We start from the raw sequence: 19854 nt of genomic DNA on the forward strand, positions 1-19854 counted from the left end.
CGTTCGTCGGTACAAAGTGGACGATTCACGATCGAAGATGACAAAATTCGAATAAAACATATTGTCAAATTTTCCAATTATTTGCAAAAGTTCAAATAATCCGATCCGATCAAAGTTTCATTGGAAATATTTCAGACGAATTGCAACGGATTAGAATTTTACGGGGAGTTAAACTTCCTTTAAAACGGCATTACACATCCTGTAGCGAAAATTTGTTGTGCCCGTTGTGGTTCAAAACTGAGCAAAACCAGGCACTGTTCTGTCGAGATCGCAACACCGTGACACGGAGGGAAAATTTACGTCGGTATAGGACGCCGCGGACGATTCCGTACGCCATGGGAATTCGCGGATGCGGAATAAAAGAAAAAAGAAAAAGGACACGTACACACGCAGAGACACGCAAATAGACGGCGAAAGAGGTGAAAAAAGGAAAAGCGTGACAGGAAAAAATGCCGTGAAATATACCGACGAGCGAGGATCATTAAAACTCCTCCACCACCTTCGCACTTTAGCGTATTTCACGCACGAATGTGCGCGTACCTATTGTGCAAGCACCAGTTCATCCGTTATCGCGCGCGGCCACGACTCTTTCCAGCAGCGGCTTTTATTATCTTTACACGTACGCGCGAAACCGGAAAGAAGCGTATTCCCCGCATATTCGACACGAAGGAAATCCGTTTCACCACGTTCCTTCTCTATCAGCTCCAAGCATCAGGCCCACGGCCTGGCCTACTTCGATCTTTTAACTTTAACCCTCGTCGTATTACGCCTGGATCTATCGCGACCCAGATACGGTACTATCCTGTCTGTTCGCCACTTGTCGCCAACTATCATTCGTTTGTGCAATATAACGACAGGCGAGCGTACCTTGAAATATACATATATACACGCACATTTCAGTTTCGATAAGTATATAGCCTGCAGCTTTATACAAATGTACACAAATTCTTATAAATTTCTTACAAATATATTCCAAAATTCTTATAAATTTATTACATCAACGAAATAATAACGCATCGAACGCAATGAAATATTCATCCGTACGAATTTATAATTTAATTTTCTTCGTTTACCTTAACTTTAATAAAAACAGAAGGATTCGAAACAGGTATGTCAAAGTACCCTCCTGATTAGTAATTATCATACGGAAACGAAACAGACTATCCGTCTTGAAACAGGTATCCCGCAAGTGTCATTTCCGTTACGAAAACTCCTGTGTATTCCATCTCGTTGTCGTTCTCCGCGCAAAGAACGACATTGAACCGGACTAACGAAACAAAGTGTAAAAACGCGTTTCAACGCACGACGATGAAGAATCAACGCCGTGGCTTCCACCGGAATTCGATTAACCGCTCCGATTAATCGCTGGCGATATTTAACCTTTAATTGCCCGTTCCGACAAAAATTTCACCCTCTCGCTCTCTGTTACACCTGTCTGTAAAACTAACGAAACAAAGTGGCGTTCGTTTGGAAATTAACGACTACCAACCTCCGTAAAAGCATCCAGAATTTTTCGAAAAGACTTTTTCGTACCAATCGAATATATCGTGGTAACAAATGGAAGAGGCTATTCTTATTGAAAATTAGTAAAACGTTTGATTCGCGTTTAAACGGGAACTGAAATCGTTCCAGGAATTCCGTTCTTATAAATATTTGAGATATTAAACTTGTACTATGACGGTCTAAACTCTGAAAGAACGCGTAGGTGTAAACTAAAAGGCGAAATGAATCATATTCTAAAATACACAAATTTATGCAGCGTGAAAGTTAACACAAACAGCGAGTCTAACTACTTTATCAGCAAAAATACTCAAAACTCTAGACGTCGAACAAAATTCAGATATTCACACGGAGAAGAGGAGTCATCGTTTGAACGCGCAACGAAAGCAAAAACACCGAAACAGTATTTACGATACCACGTGTCATAATCGATGACTCACGGATGAATTTCAAAGAGCATCGACGCGTTGTCTCATCGATGATACCAGTCCAATCAAGTTTCGCAACGATGTTATCTAACTAACCGTTGAACACGCACCGCTGTGTCTCTTATTGTATTTAAAAATGGAGGACGCGCGTCACAATCGTGAATACCTAGTGACGTATAGAGTCACGCAACGTTTAAGTACACCCGAGTCACGTACGCTTTCCTCCCTCGTGAATAGAACTCGTAGCCATCTCTAAACCATACGCGTTTCGAATTTACTTCTGAAACGCCGTTGCCTCTCGATCGTTCGTTCGCGTTCCACCATTAACCCCTTTTTCTCACGACTTATCTTATTTTTTTTTTTTTTTTTTTTTTTTTACAAAGAAAACAAGACATAATATAGTAGTCACGGTAAATTTACATCTTCGTTGTTCACGATTTCTTTTCTCGCAAAGAATTCCGCTCTTCGCAGCGAAACAACGTTTTACGGCCATTAAAGTTAGCCATTAAAGTAATTCGCCATTGCCGTTATACACCGTAATACTTTCAACTTATCGTCCATAACACGTTTGAAGCGTCGAAATTTAGACTGGCATTACTTTTGTGTCACTCTGTGTCAGCTTCCGGATGCAAGAGCGATCGGTACTCGAGCAAATTTACGATAAAGTTTCTCCGTCGTTGTAGTTGGTTCCGCTAAGGGTCTGAGAAAGCAGCGATCAGCGCTTCATTAGCGCGTTCTCAGACTTCTGACGAAGCCAGCTGCAACGCCGCGCCGGTGAAACGTCGTAACGCTCTTCTAAAAGGATACGGCTTACACCCGGAAGACTACCACGACTATGAACGACAAAACTCTGGCATCGTGAAAGCCTTCTGGATAGATAATTCCTTCGGGGAAAGTTGCTTCCTACGCCGCAATCCCGTCGACGAGGAGAATCGAGACCGAGTCTCGGTGTTGTTTTTTCGAAAGAAGCGTACCACCGATCTCGCCACCATAGCAAATAAATCGCGTTTGCTCGTTCACGATACGTCGTATACGTCGTCGTATACGATTTCTTTGTACGTATGTATATATCTTTCACGAAAGAGATAAAAGTATCATAACAAATTAATGCAACGTTGATACTCATTCGAGCGAACGAAACGCGGGTAATGGCCATTTTTGATCCGATTCGAATCGAGTGTTCTGGTTACGTAACAAGTGTGCCGACCTGCCAGTCGAGACTTAATTTATTTGATTTATTACGCGGCATCCATTTCGAACGAATACCCGATGCTCTCCAATCGATAGCCATCCCCTCCATATCGTACACACGTAAACTCTACACCTGACGCAAAAATTATACAGACAGACTCCAGCTATCTCTCCAAATGGCCTGGGGCCTGGTGTCTAAATCCGACCATTTTGCGTATAACCCAAGAATATCGTTGTACCAAAGAGGAATTGTCGAGCGATAAAGTTTATTACTTACACGTTACGTTCTATCTCAGACGCTCCTATTGCTCTTATCGAGGTGCAAAGAGAAGACAGATTCACAGAAAACGAAGAAAAAAGAGGCGGAAGAAGATGGAGGAGTACGATCCAGAGACTCGGAGAGAAGGGTTTATCTCGCATAGCTCAAGACAGGAAAGCAACTATATCGTCTGGCACGGGCATAGGCACCGAAGGCAGCAGGGCTACGGGCCAGGAATCGATAACACATGACGGCATATAGGCACATACTGGACTGACCACAGAATGCCATCCGCGCACCTCCCATCACCCTCGTGTCCCTAACTCGCCTCTTTACCCCTGCCTCCCGGCCAGTTGCATCCCCAGGACACACGCACGGAAATGCACGCCCGTGCAGCTCACCGCTCGTGTGTGTGCACGGATAGGCACGGTAGCCACCTATCCCATCCCCCTCGCGTCCGCCTCTCCACTCTTCCTTCGACCATGCAGTACGTTTCCTCTTCCATCCCCTTGTAACCTTTGGTGCCAACCGTTCCGACCGTTCTATTACAGCGACAGGCATTGCGGCTAATGCCGTTCAGCCGTAAATTACGTGCAAGCGATAGACGGTAACCTAGGCGGTACCGCACCTGTACGATTTTTAACTTCGCCCTTAGCCCGGTGCACTCAGGTCGATTCGCTCTGACCTACGCGACCACAGACCTATACACCAGCTATAGAGGTATCTGGCTTGCGAAGCTGACTATAACCGGGGACACCGGGAACCCTTTCGAAAGGTACGCAGGTATCGAAAGGTGCCTGTACACAGCTAGACGCAACAGAGATATCGCGATCGCGCGTCCCCCACCCCCTTCTTTCGAATAACCACTGAATCGAAAAATACGAGTACGAACGGGTTAATAAAGGTGCAACGGGAGACTTCTTTGACAAACGATCGTTATAGCGACGAATAACGTGCTTTTTCGGCTCGTTTATTTCGTTGAAAATTGCGATACTACGAGCTTCGCTTTCGAAATTTCGCTGATTTGCCGCGATACGTTAAGTTTTGCAACAGCAAACGTTTTCATCATTTTGACGTATCTTTTCGAATAATTTGTACAAACTTTCGTCGCCTGTTCCCGATCCTTGTCTCGGGTGAACATTAATCTTTTACGAATCAATCGTATTACCGACAATCTGAATCGACTCGCACGTTTTGCATGCGATTAATACTTGCGATATCGTACGCAAAATGAGAAATAATTCGATTAATCGGAAACGTACCATCGCCATTCGGCGATAACCACCAACAACGATACCAAACGATACGTTAAAAAGCATGCAGTTCGAATCACTTTCTTTCCACTCTTGTCCTTTTTATAGATCTTCCGAGACTGTGAAAAAGAAACGTGAAAGCGACAGAAGCGTGTCCACTCGACGATGTACACACACACACACACACAAAGAGACGTATACATATATACATGTGAAAACCGCGTCTCTCTAGGGACCGGATGAGACAGAGAAAAATAGAGGAAAAAGGCGAACGCCAAAGTCTATGGTAGGAGAGAGGCAGGTAAGAGATACGCCAAAGAGAGAGAAGAGCTCTTGATCTTTCGAGGCAATTAAATGAATTTCCACTCGGCTAGAATGGCAAACGTTTAGAGACGGTTCCTACGTAAGATATTCCGGTGAGCACTCCGAGATATCAGAGAGGTAATATCGGGAAGGAGAAGAGACGTAGTTTGTGGGCTAGAAGTAATACACGAGAACCTGCCAGTCTGCCTGCTTGCTCGCACGACTGTCTGTCTCTCAGCTCGGGTTGGTCGAGGTCGGTCTCTTCGATATATTTACAACACCGTGCATAGGCCAGCTGCCATGGCGATCTCATAACGGTAACTAATCACATATTTCTAAGAAATATTACCACATCGTACGGTGTTGGACGGAAAAGAATCTTCGCGCATTGTCTTCGTAACTTTTCCTGTTACCTAAGATTTTTAGAGAATACTTGGAGAAGAAAGAGGATGAAAAACCTAAGTGAATCGTTTAAAATATTACGAACGAATTAACGCATAATCAGAAACGAATCAGCCTAAAAAGTTATTTAAGAAAATCCTCGAACGGTCCCCTCTACCGAGAGAAAGAAGCAAGACCGCACAGAGTATTAATCTCGATATTAGAATCGATTCTTTTAGCGAATTAAACGAAATACTTCTTAAAAACTAACGATAGACGTAAAATAACAGCAAGTATCCTGCTATTCTTTCATAAACGAAAACACGTCCGTTTGGTAAATGGTCCGAGGCTTTTGCAGCGCACTGTACGGCCCCGTTTGTCTGTCTGTCTGCCTTATGTCGCCCAACTCGAATCGATTCCGAAACTAACAATGCACGGGCTATGAGCCATTGCACGCTTCTCCGTCCCTCTAGTTGTTCCCGCACTGATCGTTCTCCTTAACATATATCACGAGACTTTTCGATTTTCTATTCTCTGCTGCTCCACCCCTAAAAACGCATTAACGCGACAACTCTCCGAAATTGAAATTCAGAGCGCGCCCGTGAAAAAAAGAAACCGACCAACGGGAAAGCGTACACCGCGATAAATATAAATCCTCGACCCATCCCTCTTTTTCGCTTTGTGTCTCTCTTTCATGGTGTTGCAACAACGCACAGCATCCACGAGGCGGTGCCAACGAACGAATCGAACCAACTCGTGGCACGTCGGAGTTCGCGTGCCATACACGGGAAGGAGGTCAAGCACTTCGACGATGCGTCGGCCTTTAACCCCGAACGAAAGACGGGGCTGAAAAACGTTCACCTCTTGCTCCGATGCACGCAGTTAACAAGTGTCTTTCGTCGGCGGCCAATCGTCGGACGAATGTCTGTTCTTTCGTGACGGAACCATTCTCCGCGTGTTTGGTACACGCGTATATAGTCGTAATGGTACGTAGTTGGAATTAAACGATCGTCCCTTTGATTCGTGTCTCTTTCGTGACAAATTTGTTTGACGCTTAAAGCTAGAATTATTCGTTGCCATTACGAAACGAAAGAAATCCAAAGGGTTAAATTTCCAAAAATTCCACTTAACGAGACACCCGTCGTCACCTGGTATCTCTCTATAACGCTGTAACGAGTACCTATCGTCGATCGCTATCAAAGAACCGATATCAAAGCGATTCTGGCGGCAAAAACTGGCAAGGTCCCAAAAATCATGTTTCCGGATTGTATCGTGGCGCGATCGACGCAGAGCGGTGTGCACAGCATGCAGGAGTATGTATTTCCCGGGGTCCGGTGTCGAGCTTGCACAGTAACTTTAGATTCTTGCGGGATTCACCGGCCAACGACAGCGTCGTATTTCCGTGTCGGGATCAGAAAATCGCATTGGTGGGCTGCGGAGGAAGGAAAGAGAGGAGGAGAGACGTTTCACGGTAGTAGACACGAAAAACATAGTTAACAGCTGCTACCGTCACCATCGCCGCGCCGCCACCGCCGTCTCGTCGTTTCTCTCTTACCCTCCTTTGCACTCTCTTTTCGTTCTGTCTTCGTCTATCTTTCCCTCCGGCACCTGTCGCGTCCGTTAACGCGAGACTAAAATACGAAACGACGCGACGTAACTCGCGAACGGAATCGTCTCACGGAACAAAACCTTTCGTTCGACGTCGCTGCGTCTCTGTACCACCAGCGACCACTTCCTTCGTATTCTTACGCGTTCGATGGTCGTGCATTAGCCGTTTAAGTACCGTTCTTTGTACGCATGGCCAAGGATAAACCGCACCGTTCGAATCTTGGACGGTATTGTTTTAAAAAAGAGCAAATTTTTAACTGTTTGTGGAAAAATTATGAATTACCCTTTTAAAGAAGAACGAATTGCCTTTTTACCCTTTTAAATTACCTTATTAAACATTGAGTTTTACGGTTGTCAACTTTGATTAAAGTCTGAAACTATTTTTCTCTTAATAAGTTTGGAAATACAGTACTTATCAAAAGTTAATTATAACTATTTATGACCGTTGGTCTTAATTCTTAAAAGCTGAGGACAAACTTAAAATTATACTTGGTTACATCGTTGCGAAGAATACGCTACTATCTAGAAACTAAACGAGTGAAACGACAAGCATCTTGAGAGGCAATAGATTTACCTTAGAAAGAATGTGCGAAGTTTCCTTTACAAGAGTGAAAATTTTCCCGTAATGTATATTTTAATATCTCTATCTTATACTATAGCTTGAATAGTAAAATTCACATTCAATATATACTTGACAAATTTTTCAAAATTCGATGAGATCGATAATCTTAACCTTTAGTTACTTTTAGGATCCGCCACTGCGCCCCATGGCTTCTCAACAGTCTGCAGACACGAACGATACACACTGGTCGCGTGTATCGGATAGCGACAGAATTACCGTGTCTCCCGGCGACGAATTATTCGCATAGGTGGCAGCCACCTGAAATACTACGCCCGAAGATAACCGGAATACATCTCGATCGATTAAAACGCTCTTTGTACAACCCGATTGCCTAACGTTATTACATCATCGAATGTGATCGTTAGAGATAGGATCAGATACGTCGCGAATATACTCCAGTGTATTTAAACTCAATTCTCGCGAGTAAACCGCAAATTTATGTATTTGTTGCTTCGGAGAACAGACATAATGCGCAGAGTAGAATACTCGTAACGATGGTGTACGATGCTTGTAATTCTTTCGGGTTATAAAGTTAATTTTACGTGACCCTATAAACAAAATTCTACAGAATTAGATCGGACAATATAGACAATTTTGTTACGAATGAAATTAGGTATCAACAGATTTTATTCCATATTTTCGATTTCCTTCCTCCCCCCCCCCCCCGGTTGTACTGGTAATTACAGAACACTTTGTGTATATATTGAAAATTATCTCGTCGTTAATAATCGTTCGTTCAGCATATAACGAGTTACACTTCGTTCGGCTAATTCCTTTTTCGCATTTGTGACTGAACGAATCGTTTCGACGAACAGTTCACAGATCACCAAACGCGTCGTTCCATTTCGTATGCTCGGCTGCGAGTTATCAACGTGGGAACGAGGCTTTATCGTCCCACGTACCGGACGCATGCGAATTGGAAAACGGTCGAATGAAAAAAAAAGACGTATCCTCGTGCACATTCACCGCTTTATTCACGGTGTAGGTGGACGTATGTTTATATAGGGTATCCCAATTTTTTCCGATCAAGCTTTCAGGAGTTTGGGGTGTCGTATGGGTATGAAATTTTACCGTGCAGTTGAACAAAAGTAGGAAATACGAAGGGAGTGGCAACAAACTCGAAGTTATTACGATTAAGCTATGAATGTTCGTTAGTATAGATATCATCATCTTATAGACATTATGTTATAGATATTATCCTGACAAAGAACGACATCGGAAAAACCGAATCAGCCTGTATAGATACGCGTACACTACATAGATTTGGTGTCACCGCAAAGAGAAACAAAGAACGCTATGAAAACCCTGCAGAGTGATTCACAGTCAAGAAAAATCATACCGTCACGGAAATTATAACGCCTAATCGTTTTAGAACGTATAAGGGCAAAATGTTTAAAGATACTGAACACCCTGTATGTACATTTGTAGGTAGATACGCGCGTGTACGAGAACCACAGAGCAGGGAACGAGCGATAAAGGAAGAAAGAAAAGTCCAATCGTCGGCGGGGCGTGACGAACCGATAAAACAGTCGCACTGGCAGGAGTTTTCGACGTCGAGCTCGCGACATCTGCAACCAAGAAATGGCTGGCACCCGATGTCGTTTTCCGACAAGCGTAAAACGCTTGACAGTCAAATTAATTGAAAGTTTTAAGGTAATTGGAATCGATAACGCCGAGGTGAATAAGAGGCAGCAGCGGGCAGTCGGCCCTTCGGAGGTGGTCGAAGGGTTCACGGGAGTCCTCCAGCGGCACCGGAAATACCAGGAAGAGCCTCGAGAGACAGAGACGATCGAGGGGGAACATCGTTGGAACCGTTCTCTCTAACTCGGTCATATTCCTTCTTGCAATGGTTCCTCTCTTACACCCGCCACCTCTGATATTGTATATTCCGGCGAAGCAGAGTGTAGAACGACCATGATTAGGCCCCAGGTCTACTTTAATATCCCGCTCCCATCCAATCGGTCTAATTGGAATCGAACGTACGAATTTCACGAGGATGTGGTCTGGCAGATCGTAACGTTTCGCCGCGCGTGTAGTCCTGTACACAGCGTGTCTCGGAAGATCGGGGCTCGATCGATGCTTGGGTCAAACGTATCGGAACATTTTCAATTTCAAGCTCTTACAGCGTGAATTTACGCACAGTCCTACTGCGTATGCAGAATGGACGTTGTTCGAATTAGCGGAGACGACTAACCCGACGTTGATAGTAAACCGATAGAAAAGGTGGTCCACGCATCTCTTACGAGAGAATACTCTCTCTTGTAAGAATCCGCGGATATTGGCACGATCGCGTGAATTACTCGTATGCGCGTAGGATAATCTACGAGTCCGAAGGGAATCGTTACTTACGCGCCATGAACCCCCTTAGCGATTCCCTCGATAGTACGCGGAAGAATAGCTCCCGATTTTCGGCCACAATTTTCTTCCTTCCAGCAAATTAATCTAGCTTTTACCGTACGATACTCTCTCGAACATTAAACGCTGATGGTAGACGTACGAAACGGCAATAGCCTGTTCCCCTTTTATTCTCAGCTCGAAAAATGAGCCTTTATTTCATCGGTGGAGCGTAAGGAGAGCCGCGCTTCTGCCACCTAAACGGCGCAAGAAACGAGGAGTAGACTCTGTTATAGCGGAGAAGTCGGTATGGTCTCCCCCCCCCCCTGCTGCCACCCTCGGCCAAAGTCTTCGTCTACCTAATGCAATGGTTTATCGTTAATATTTCTTCCAAGTAATATTGGTTCGCGCCTCTTAAGCTACAAGTTTCTCTTATATTCCGCGGAGAGCTGCAAGAAACGGTTCGTTCGACTTCTATCACTGTTCCTGCCGATATATTTACATTCGCGTTTTACACGGTCCATCGGATAATTTGAAACCGAACGAACATTCGTAAGACGAAAGTATCGTTTCGTTCTACTAACAATTTTATCGCATTCTATCCCACAAATGGAATACGCTATTAGATCGTCGAATAATAGGTAAACGTTCATCGACGAGATCTTGTTTCGGTTATTCTATAATTATAAAATATTTATAATATTTCGGTTCTTTCGATCGCGAGCTTCGATCTTCTCAGAGGGAAAAGCAAAAGTTCTCTTCAAAAACTATCCTACGTTTTCGACTAATTCTTTTGAATTTTAAACCAACGCGGTGTCGCATTTGCCAGAACAGCCTGTATAAAATACTCCCAAAATTCGATCGACATCGCCAACATCGATAGAAAAAGGATGGAAGAAAAAACAGTAACCAGACAATTGGACGAGTTCTTGCGTGTACCGGTGGCCGAGTACAAACCAGTACACGATGCACGATGTACAGAGGCACGAAGGCAGATTAAACGCGAGGCCCGCATAGACGCGATGTTCTATCCGGTCGAAACAATTAAACGTAACGAGTGCCACTATCGAGTAAGAACGTGCGAGCAGCGAACGATGCGAAGAGATGGCCGAGGATCGACGAACAACGCGGACCTTTAGCCGAGTGTCTTCATCGACGTTAATGGTTTCCAGAATTAAACCACGACTCGGGCAACGTGGCACCACTCACGTACCGACGTACATATACATCGCTGTCGCACGTTGATGTACGACGATGATGTACGTAGCACGCCGTTCTCTATCGTCCCCGTGACCGATACCAAGAATAATCTAACCGTTTAATCATCCGACTTAATTTCGCAGACTGCGAGAGAGAACGTAAAGCCAACTCGGGAAAAACCGGCACAGAGTCGTTCCTGCTTTTTACGCTCAAGTCGTGTCGTTTCTGAGCGAACGCTCCCCATCGAAACTCTAGAATCGATGAAGACGCGTTTGCCGTTACTCGTCTGGTTGCAGTTTAAATACCTTCCTACTTCGAACGAACAAGAAAACTTCGCATATACGACGCTAAAATTTTGTTGGATATCCAGAGATCTGAAAGTACAATTTAGAATAACATCGTAGAAGTGAATTCCGAGAACTTTGAAACACATTTCGCAAGAAATACCAAGGTTCGACCGAGTCGGAGGCTACGCTCGGAATATTTCCTTTCGTTTTATCTCGTCGCTGTTACTGGTTCGCGCGTATCATTATCACGGCAAACTCTTCTCGTAAACTCTGTCAGACTATTGGCAAAAAGATGTCAAATTTTTGCGCCAGATCCACGCCGGTAAGATCAATTCTGATTCATCAAAGTCGTCGAGCCAGTTTTTCATCTAGTCCGATCACGCGGTGAGTAATTGTCGCTATCAATAACTGCAAATTCAATCCTCGAATTTAATATCTACGGGACGACGAGACTATCGAGCCGCGCCCTAGTCGTATCTTTTTTCTCTTTTTTCTCTTTTTTCTCTCCTGCGTATACGTATTTGCTCTTCTTGGAGACATTTCTACAACGACAGCTTTATTAGAAGTCGTCCCTATTCGTTACGCGAAATTGAACGTTCCCGAGATGAATTTCACTAGAGAAAGCTCGTCCGATTAGCGCGAGAGAGCTACTATGCGGTATACTAATTCGTAAATGAGAAATTTAGCAAACCTTCGACGATACAAATACATTCGTATAAAATTGACTACATACGTATAGAACGAGTTACAAGTCTAAAGATCCATGAAATTCGCGATTCGCGTATTGCATAGGGTATAGAACGCACATATATAAACGCTGTAAAAATGGCAGCTACCTGTTTCGAGAGTTCGATAGGGTGATTATTCACGTAGGTCAGTGCTATCCGCAAACTTACCCAATATCATCCTTCTTCGCGTCATTTATTATACAAGAAAGAGTATATACGTATACTTGTGCACGGTACAAAGGAAATATAAAAACGAATAACGAGTAAAGATTTCTCAGGCGTGGAACGAACAACTCGAATAATAAATAAATCGTCAACGGCTATTTTAGTCGTGGCTGTTCGTGATTCTTTCTGGACGTAATTAAAACCTGATTAAGGACAGCACTGATCCTATAGGTGACGCGAATACGTGTATCTACGATAATAGATACGTGTGCGCGAGATGGATAGAAGAGGAGATAATGCTTAGCAGCCACAGAGAGTAGCCGAAAAGATGGATTATCAGGTAACCCGATGTGGAAACTCGATTATACACAATGTGTTGTTCGTTACCTTGATACTGTCGTAGCAAGCAGTGACCCGTCCGTTCTGCACCTCGACGTTAGCTGGTGGATGGGCGAACTTGCACTCCGTGTCAGGCCTGGTACACTTGTTGCGCTGGAACTCCCTGCAAACCTCTAGCTGAAGCCATCGAGAGTCCTTGCCGTTCAGTAGGTTATTCATGTTGACCATTGCCATAATTTCTGGCCCTGGAAGATCGCGGGACTCCTCTCTTTAGGCAGGGACTAACACAAAGTCTGGTTTTTTCTACCGACTCTAGTTTATCCTCCTTCCTCCGTAAACCGTGGCTGTCCGTATGCTGCTCTTCCACGTAGCCTCGACTCTTTAATCTTGTTCACTCGCACCGGCTAATCTTCCCAAGGATACAATTGTTTCGCTTTTTTATTCAAATCGAGTCGCGAGCGCTCATTTGCACTTACAAGAATTTCGACGAGCTAAAGAAATTCATATCCGTTCGTTCTTTCTTTCTTTCTTTCCCTCTTTCTTCCTTACTTCTTTCGTTCCTTTCTTTCTTTCTTTCTTTCTTTCTTTCTTTCTTTCTTTCTTGCTTTCTCTTTCGATTCGCGTGTTGGTTCTTTCAGACTATCGACTACGATACGACACGTATTGCTTCCGCTTTCAATCACACCAGGCCTTTCATTCGCGTGCACAACCGATGAATCGTAACCTACGAAGCGTCCGCTTTCGTTCCCTTTGTCTTTTCATCAATGGAACGACTTCGACGGGTATAAAGGTTCGATGGTCGAAACGAGCCGATTTTATGATAGTAGAAAATTCAATTTTATCGAGATCCAAGTTGACGAAAGTAGTTTGTTATACCGTCGGAGAAGCGTTATCTAAACGTTTTATGCCTCGATGGTAGTTTAAAGGATCGTTTTCGTTAGAACGGTACGCTACCTTTTTAGAAATACATGCTCCTCTCGTGAAATTTTATATATTCGTTTACGTTGTACTGATTCTAACATGTATTTACGTATTAACGTAGAACGTAATTCAAAAGATAAAGAGTTGAAACAGACACTTCGCTAGCGATACAAGCAAATGACCGTGCAGATATTTATCTAAAATGATTTTATAATAAAAGCATACTACGACTAAAAGAAAGTTATCGAATTGATGAAAAAGTGAAGTTTCCATAAATGCATAAATATCCGCGCTCTATCGACCACGTTCGTTCGAAAACTCACACCTATTCGCACGATAGCTCGTCGAAATGCTCGCAGGTGCCTCGAGCTTCGATACTATGGTAAATAGTGGTACCTTACGCAAGAAGTATTTCTTTCAGTAGGGTGCGATCTTATTGTCCCATGAACGAGTCCTGTGGCGAGTCGATGATCTTCCAAGAGCTCGGACGATCTTCCTTGTAGATGAATCACGATTGAAAACTCGCGGAAACCGGACGACGTAACGAAGATTTTACTTTATCCGTGTGTTTGAGCGCGAATTAACCCGTCGTTACACGTTTCTTCTCGATTATCCTTTCCTTTTCTGAATTTCTCGATTTCCTCTCCTCCGTTTTAATTGCCTATGATTCGTTGTCGCGTATTATCGAACACCGTGCGTAGCGTAAAAGGCTCGCGATTGTCAGCGCCAGTTCTACGAGAAATTCTAAACTATATTTAGACCGTCGATGATCACACACACACACACACACACGCACACACCGTTATCGCCTGGCTGCTCTTTATCAAACACAGTTGTTATCGATCGCGGTACGTTCAGTCGTAACGCAGAGACCGAGTTTCGGTTAGCTGTGTGCTTGCCAGGTGGCGTAAAAGAGAAAGAGAGCTGTTTCCGTTCCTTTTTCTTTCTTTCGAGAGACTTTGTAATTCCAGCTAGTTTGGTAGACGTGTAGGTTGATTGTCGCGTCTCGACTCTTTCGATGATTCACGTAGAAACGGTTGGCTGGAAGAGGAACGCGTTGCACCCTTCTACTCGAGGAAAGTTGGCAGAGGAAGATATATTCTCACAGTGCGAAAGAAAGTGAAGTAGAAGATATTTATGGTGATATTTATGTGTGTATATTGTCAGCGATTAGGCGCTCTGGCTTTTCTGCGTTTTTAGGCGTTTTGCGTCGAGCTTCTGCCACGGTCGACCTGCTTTGCCTCTAGAGACAAGCTAGCGCACGAAAGATCCTCTCTCTCCTTTTTGATTCTTCCTACCGATATTCGACTTGCTTCGATCTTCCTTTTATCTTCGCACGATGCACTCGGAGAGCTTTTGGAGGGCGCTTTAGCAACTAGAGCAAGTAGTAGTAGTAGTTTGGGCAAAGCTTGAAAGCCTTCGAGAAGCTATAAACGTCGACCAACGAGTGTATGCTCTCTAGGAACGCGTTGATTTTGCTCTTTATCGAATATATAGGCTGATTGTTGCTGCATTCGAGTTTTGTTGCACAGAGATATATATATATATATATAATATAATATAATATATATATATAATATGTATATATATATATATATAAAGAGAGAGAGGTGTGTGTGTGTGTCAAAAAGCCGGTCGTGGTGTCCTTCAAGCCGGTTCTGAAGCTAACGCGTGTCTTGTGTGTAGTCTACTTGGACGAGGAAGGACGACTCCGAGGAGGTAGTAGTAGTAATAGTAGTAGTACTAGTAGTAGTAGGCCGTAAGAGAAAACGGAGCTCTCGAATTTTTCGGAAAGATCACCTTAGCCACGGTTGCGCTTCTTGGAGAAGGGGCGAGATAAGGGGGCGAGATAAGGAGCAACGGTGGCGTGATACTGTTGAGGAACGGTGGATGGGAGGAAAACGTCGGAGCGAAACGTTGGAAAGAAACGGAGGGAGAAGAAGACTCGAAGGTTGGAGCAGATTTGAGAGTAAGCACGAAAGAAGGCGGTAGGCGACAAAGCGGGTAAAGAGGCAGGGGGTCAGGGGTCCAGTCGTGTGTCGGATCGTGGAGATCGTATGCGATGGAAGGGTCGGGTCGCGGTGGTGTGCTGGATCGGGCAAAGGGAAGGGGGGTGGGATAGGAGAAACGTGGAAACGGTAAAAGAGAAAGACAGAATGGGGGAGGTTCGGTAGGGGGAAGGGGGGTTGCGAGTTAGCGAGTGACGTTGCGTTTCCGTTCCTCGGATTTACGTCATTTATTCGGCGCACTCCTGGTTCCTCCCGCGGTCGAACTCCGGATTCTGCTGTTCTGGAAACATACCAAAAGCGAAAACTCGCGTTACTGCGGATGCAAAGGCTTAAAATGCTTCTTGTTTCTGGGGGCTGCTTGTGGAGGGTTGTGGGAAGGGTGACGATCAGACTCGGTGAAAGGCTTTGGCTTTCGAACAGAAAGATACTGTAGATAGATATAGATAGACGGATAAATAAATAGATAGATACGTAGATATATAGATAGATAGATAGAAAGATAGATAGATAGATAGATAGATAGATAGATAGATAGATAGATAGATAGATAGATAGATAGATAGATAGATCGATAGAGATAGACAAAGGATATATGTTCGTAGGGATTTGTATATGTACGTGTAGAGGGCCAAGTGTAAATGGATGATAAAGCAGAGGCCGCGAATGGGCAAAGGTAAAGTAGAAAAAGCGCAGGACTACCAATGCAAGCACGCTTAATCGAGTAAGTGAAGGCATCGAGGACGCGCGATCCTTGGTCGATCGATAACTTATTACGCAATGGCGGCCAAAAGAAAGTTTAAAATTCATATCTCCGTGCGATATTTTATACGTATCTATATTTTAAATTCTATCATCTTTCGTTCGCCATTGTATATGGAGTCACGATAAAAACGAAACTGATCGTACGGTTTTTCTATCGGGTGTAATTCCATCATTCGCGCGAAAGAAACGAAAAATAAATGCTAATTAGATTAGAGATAATGGCGATATAAAAATCCTATCAATTAACGATGCTTTCTCGATGTAATGTTTATAACGCGATTCCACGGACACGTGCCACGTCCAGACAACGAAATGTACGTCTAGTGCGCGCAATTCCTGTCATTTAATATTTCGTTCAATGCTCGAGAAGAAATATCAATTGTACCGATCGAATAAAAACAGCGACGTTCCGAATTCCGTACGATTACGATATAAATATTAAAATAAGAAGTACATATATGGGACATTGCTTCGGTCATCGAGTCGTCAGGTATGAAATTGCGTAAGTGCAGGTATTCAACGGGCAAAATTACGCGATTCTTATCAATATCTCGCAAAAAAATATTGAATTCGCGTGATCGGTGATGACCGATCGACGAAAACTTTCGCCGCGCGCGACACGAGTAATCGATTCGGAAGCAAACGCTACCGTAAGTACAGTTAGTGGAACCGATGTAGCGAGATCGTAAATCGAAGTACTAAATAGCGGCCCTCTCGTTGATGTAAGCGTATCGTCGGTGAAAGAGATACAGCGAGGTCGTAAAATCGGTTTGGTATTTAAGTTTACGCGTCTCGAGAACCGGAACAGTAATTTCAGACATACGCGTAGCGTAAATTTTCCAAGAAATCAGTCTCGGATAAAAAGTTGAAGTGGGAGAATACCGATCGTTCGGTCACTCGACGACGAAAAATTTGTTGCCCCTTTATAACGTAGCTTATAAATCTCGAAACTTTCAGAGTCTTTGATCAAACTTTCGAAATATCTCGGATTTGATGACTTTCTATTCTCTGCCGGCAAACCAACGATATCAACTTTACGACTTCGCTCAGCGTCTCTCTCTCTCGGCAACTATACACGGTCTAGCATTTGCTTTATGTACGAGTCAGAAACAGTTAAGGTAAAGAAAAAGAAACGGCCGAAGAGGGTCGGCGAGAGAAACATAGTACAATTTTCCGTCACGCGAGTAAGCCGCTTACGAAAAGCGGGCCCGAGGCGCTCCACTCGTTTCTCATGTTACCCAGGAAGAGTTATGGGGACGTATGCGCGCGTTCAACGCGCTAGAAAATGCCGGGAAGAAAAACGTTTTCGTTCGAACCGTTTGTTTTCGCGGGGATTTTCGTGGCTACGAAAATCGTTGCCATTCGAAACGATTCGACGCGTCGATTCTGACCGACCAGCGGCAATCGTACCCGAGTTTCTCGCGATTAAATAAGATCTCGTCGAATTTTCTTGTCACTGACATTTTCCAACGCGGTGATAAAACGAATTGCTCGTATTGCTTCTTAAGTAAAAATCGACGAAACGATCGCGTCGTTAGTAATTATGTTAACTCTATCCTCGATGCGAACAAGAACACAACTCTTTACGAAAAGTATCGTATTAGTATCGAACTCTCGAAACTTCTCATCTAACCACTCTATTCGTAACATCTAACAAACATATTCGTACAAATGAATATCGAATTTTCGCTGTGATAGATTTTGAAACTTGCTACGAAACCTAAGGAGGTACTTGCTAATAAGATTGCTCTCGAACTGCGAACGAAAAGCTGCTTCCTGTCGTTTTTCCTCTCTTCTTTGTCTTCGTTAGAACGCCGCGTGTTATTCGTTTTCGTAACACAGCGATATATCAAACGATAGATGACAATAAATAGGTAACTTTAGTGAAATACCATTCTATAGTAACTTTAAGCGAAGGTTCGAATTCGCTAAATTATCGTTTCGCGATAATTTTAAACGATGAAACAAGGAAACTACTAAAACTCCTATAACGGTATTCATACAGCGTAACGAACAAACGCGAACTCTCTCTTTGTTCTTATTTCGCTGCTTCTCTTTTGCTTTCATATATATATATATATACTTTTCCAGCTTTACGATAATAATTGTCCGGTCTTTAGCGCCGAATCGACGAACTAGTGAAAAGATTTTTCATGAAAAGTAAGCTAAAACGAAACGAATTTACCGTAACAGAAGATAGCGACATTCGTTCGAGACTTCATTTTTATCAAGACTTCCGCTATCGTTCGATGATCGAACTTTATCGTTTCGAAAGATACTCGATAACGTCCAAGCAACCTGTACTTCGTGGAACTTCGATATTCAGTACAAATGTCCCGGTGTATTGCACGAGTAGCTTCCCCTTTTCACGCAACTAATTCAATCTAAAAGATTACTTGCAAATTAACCTATTAACTAGCATCGATAAAAGATATTTCCCAGCTGGCTATCGTTGTTCCCTTATCCTACAATTTTTTATTCGTTACAACTACTCTTCGTTAAAACATGCACTGGAATACGGCAAACAGACTTGTAAATTACAATAAAAATAAGAAATAATAATTTACACGTGTTTCGAAATAAACTGTCGAAACGTTCCGTTTCGTATCGATAGAGATAGAAATTGGTCCAATTTCCCACATTGCGACATAATCTGAGGTATGTGAGAATTGGAGGGTTAACAGATACGACCTTTCGATCCATTGACTCAATCGTAGTGATCAACGAATACGGAACAGCCGATTATTAAAATATAATAAAATAACTTTATGAATGAACTGTTACAGCCGGTACTGCGAACAAAGATAAGAGCAGTGGAATACGAAGAGTATCAACCACGTATTGGCATGGTATACCACGTATCTCTGCCTCGTGACTAGTTTTTCGCGTACTCTCGAAAGACTTCGTTCGGCTCTCTCGGTCGAATCGATATACGTGCACGAATGCGGCTTCGAGCTTCGTCCACTTCTTTCACGTGACTACCGCAGAAAAAGAGGGACGACCAAATCAATATCTCACACAGACTTTTCGTGATCGTCGACGTCGACGTCGACGTCGTCGAGGACGCCGCACAGCTCATTCGACTCGTCCTACCATCGAAGGACGTCCTTGACGTCTGCATCGAATTCGTGCGATCTACTGAATACCTAATTGTTCCTTTGTATGACAGTCTAACGGAGTTCGAAACCTTACACCCACTAAACAACAACCAGCTTCGTCCAACTACGAACAGGGATCGCGACAAATTAGATACTGCTTCGTGATTAACTGGCAATTTAGGGTATCATCCGTGTTCCAAATCATTGATATTCTTAGTTTAATCAGAATTCGCGTTTAAGTCCAGGAGTGAGGATTAACCTGAATTATGAAATGTAAGTTTGCATAAAAACACCTACGCGTAATTACATCCATTTGATCGATTTGAAATCATCTAAAATGAAATGATAAAATTGGTGAAACCGTAAAAAGACTGACTATTCTCCGATTTCGATGATCTTTGGATACGTCGTAGAAATTGATATTTTTAACAACTTTCCCCTATACGTATAAGGTCTGCACTCGCTT

General features: G+C 43.4%; 1 protein-coding gene across 16 annotated transcripts in view; it reads right to left on the minus strand.

The window, feature by feature from the left end:
• Positions 1 to 19854, minus strand: part of LOC138183667 (protein muscleblind) — a 401637-nt gene that overhangs the window by 366297 nt on the left and 15486 nt on the right. For 13 of the 16 annotated variants that reach the window (XR_011174114.1, XM_069120937.1, XM_069120941.1 and 10 more), the window contains exons 2-3: positions 13916 to 15808; positions 12647 to 13002 (exon numbers count right to left, since the gene is read on the minus strand). The exons of 1 other annotated variant lie outside the window; for it this stretch is intronic. Coding sequence is in view for 14 of the 15 variants with exons in the window: in XM_069120937.1 (XP_068977038.1) it covers positions 12647 to 12832 (186 nt within the window). In the remaining variant the exon portion in view is untranslated. Of the gene's footprint in view, positions 1 to 12646; positions 13008 to 13915; positions 15809 to 19854 lie in introns of all 16 variants that reach the window. 2 more of the 16 variants (XM_069120936.1, XM_069120935.1) reach the window with 2 other exon arrangements.

The sequence above is a fragment of the Bombus flavifrons genome, chromosome 9, assembly GCF_040668555.2.
Source record: "Bombus flavifrons isolate JBK064 chromosome 9, iyBomFlav1_principal, whole genome shotgun sequence".
NCBI classification, from domain to species: domain Eukaryota; kingdom Metazoa; phylum Arthropoda; class Insecta; order Hymenoptera; family Apidae; genus Bombus; species Bombus flavifrons.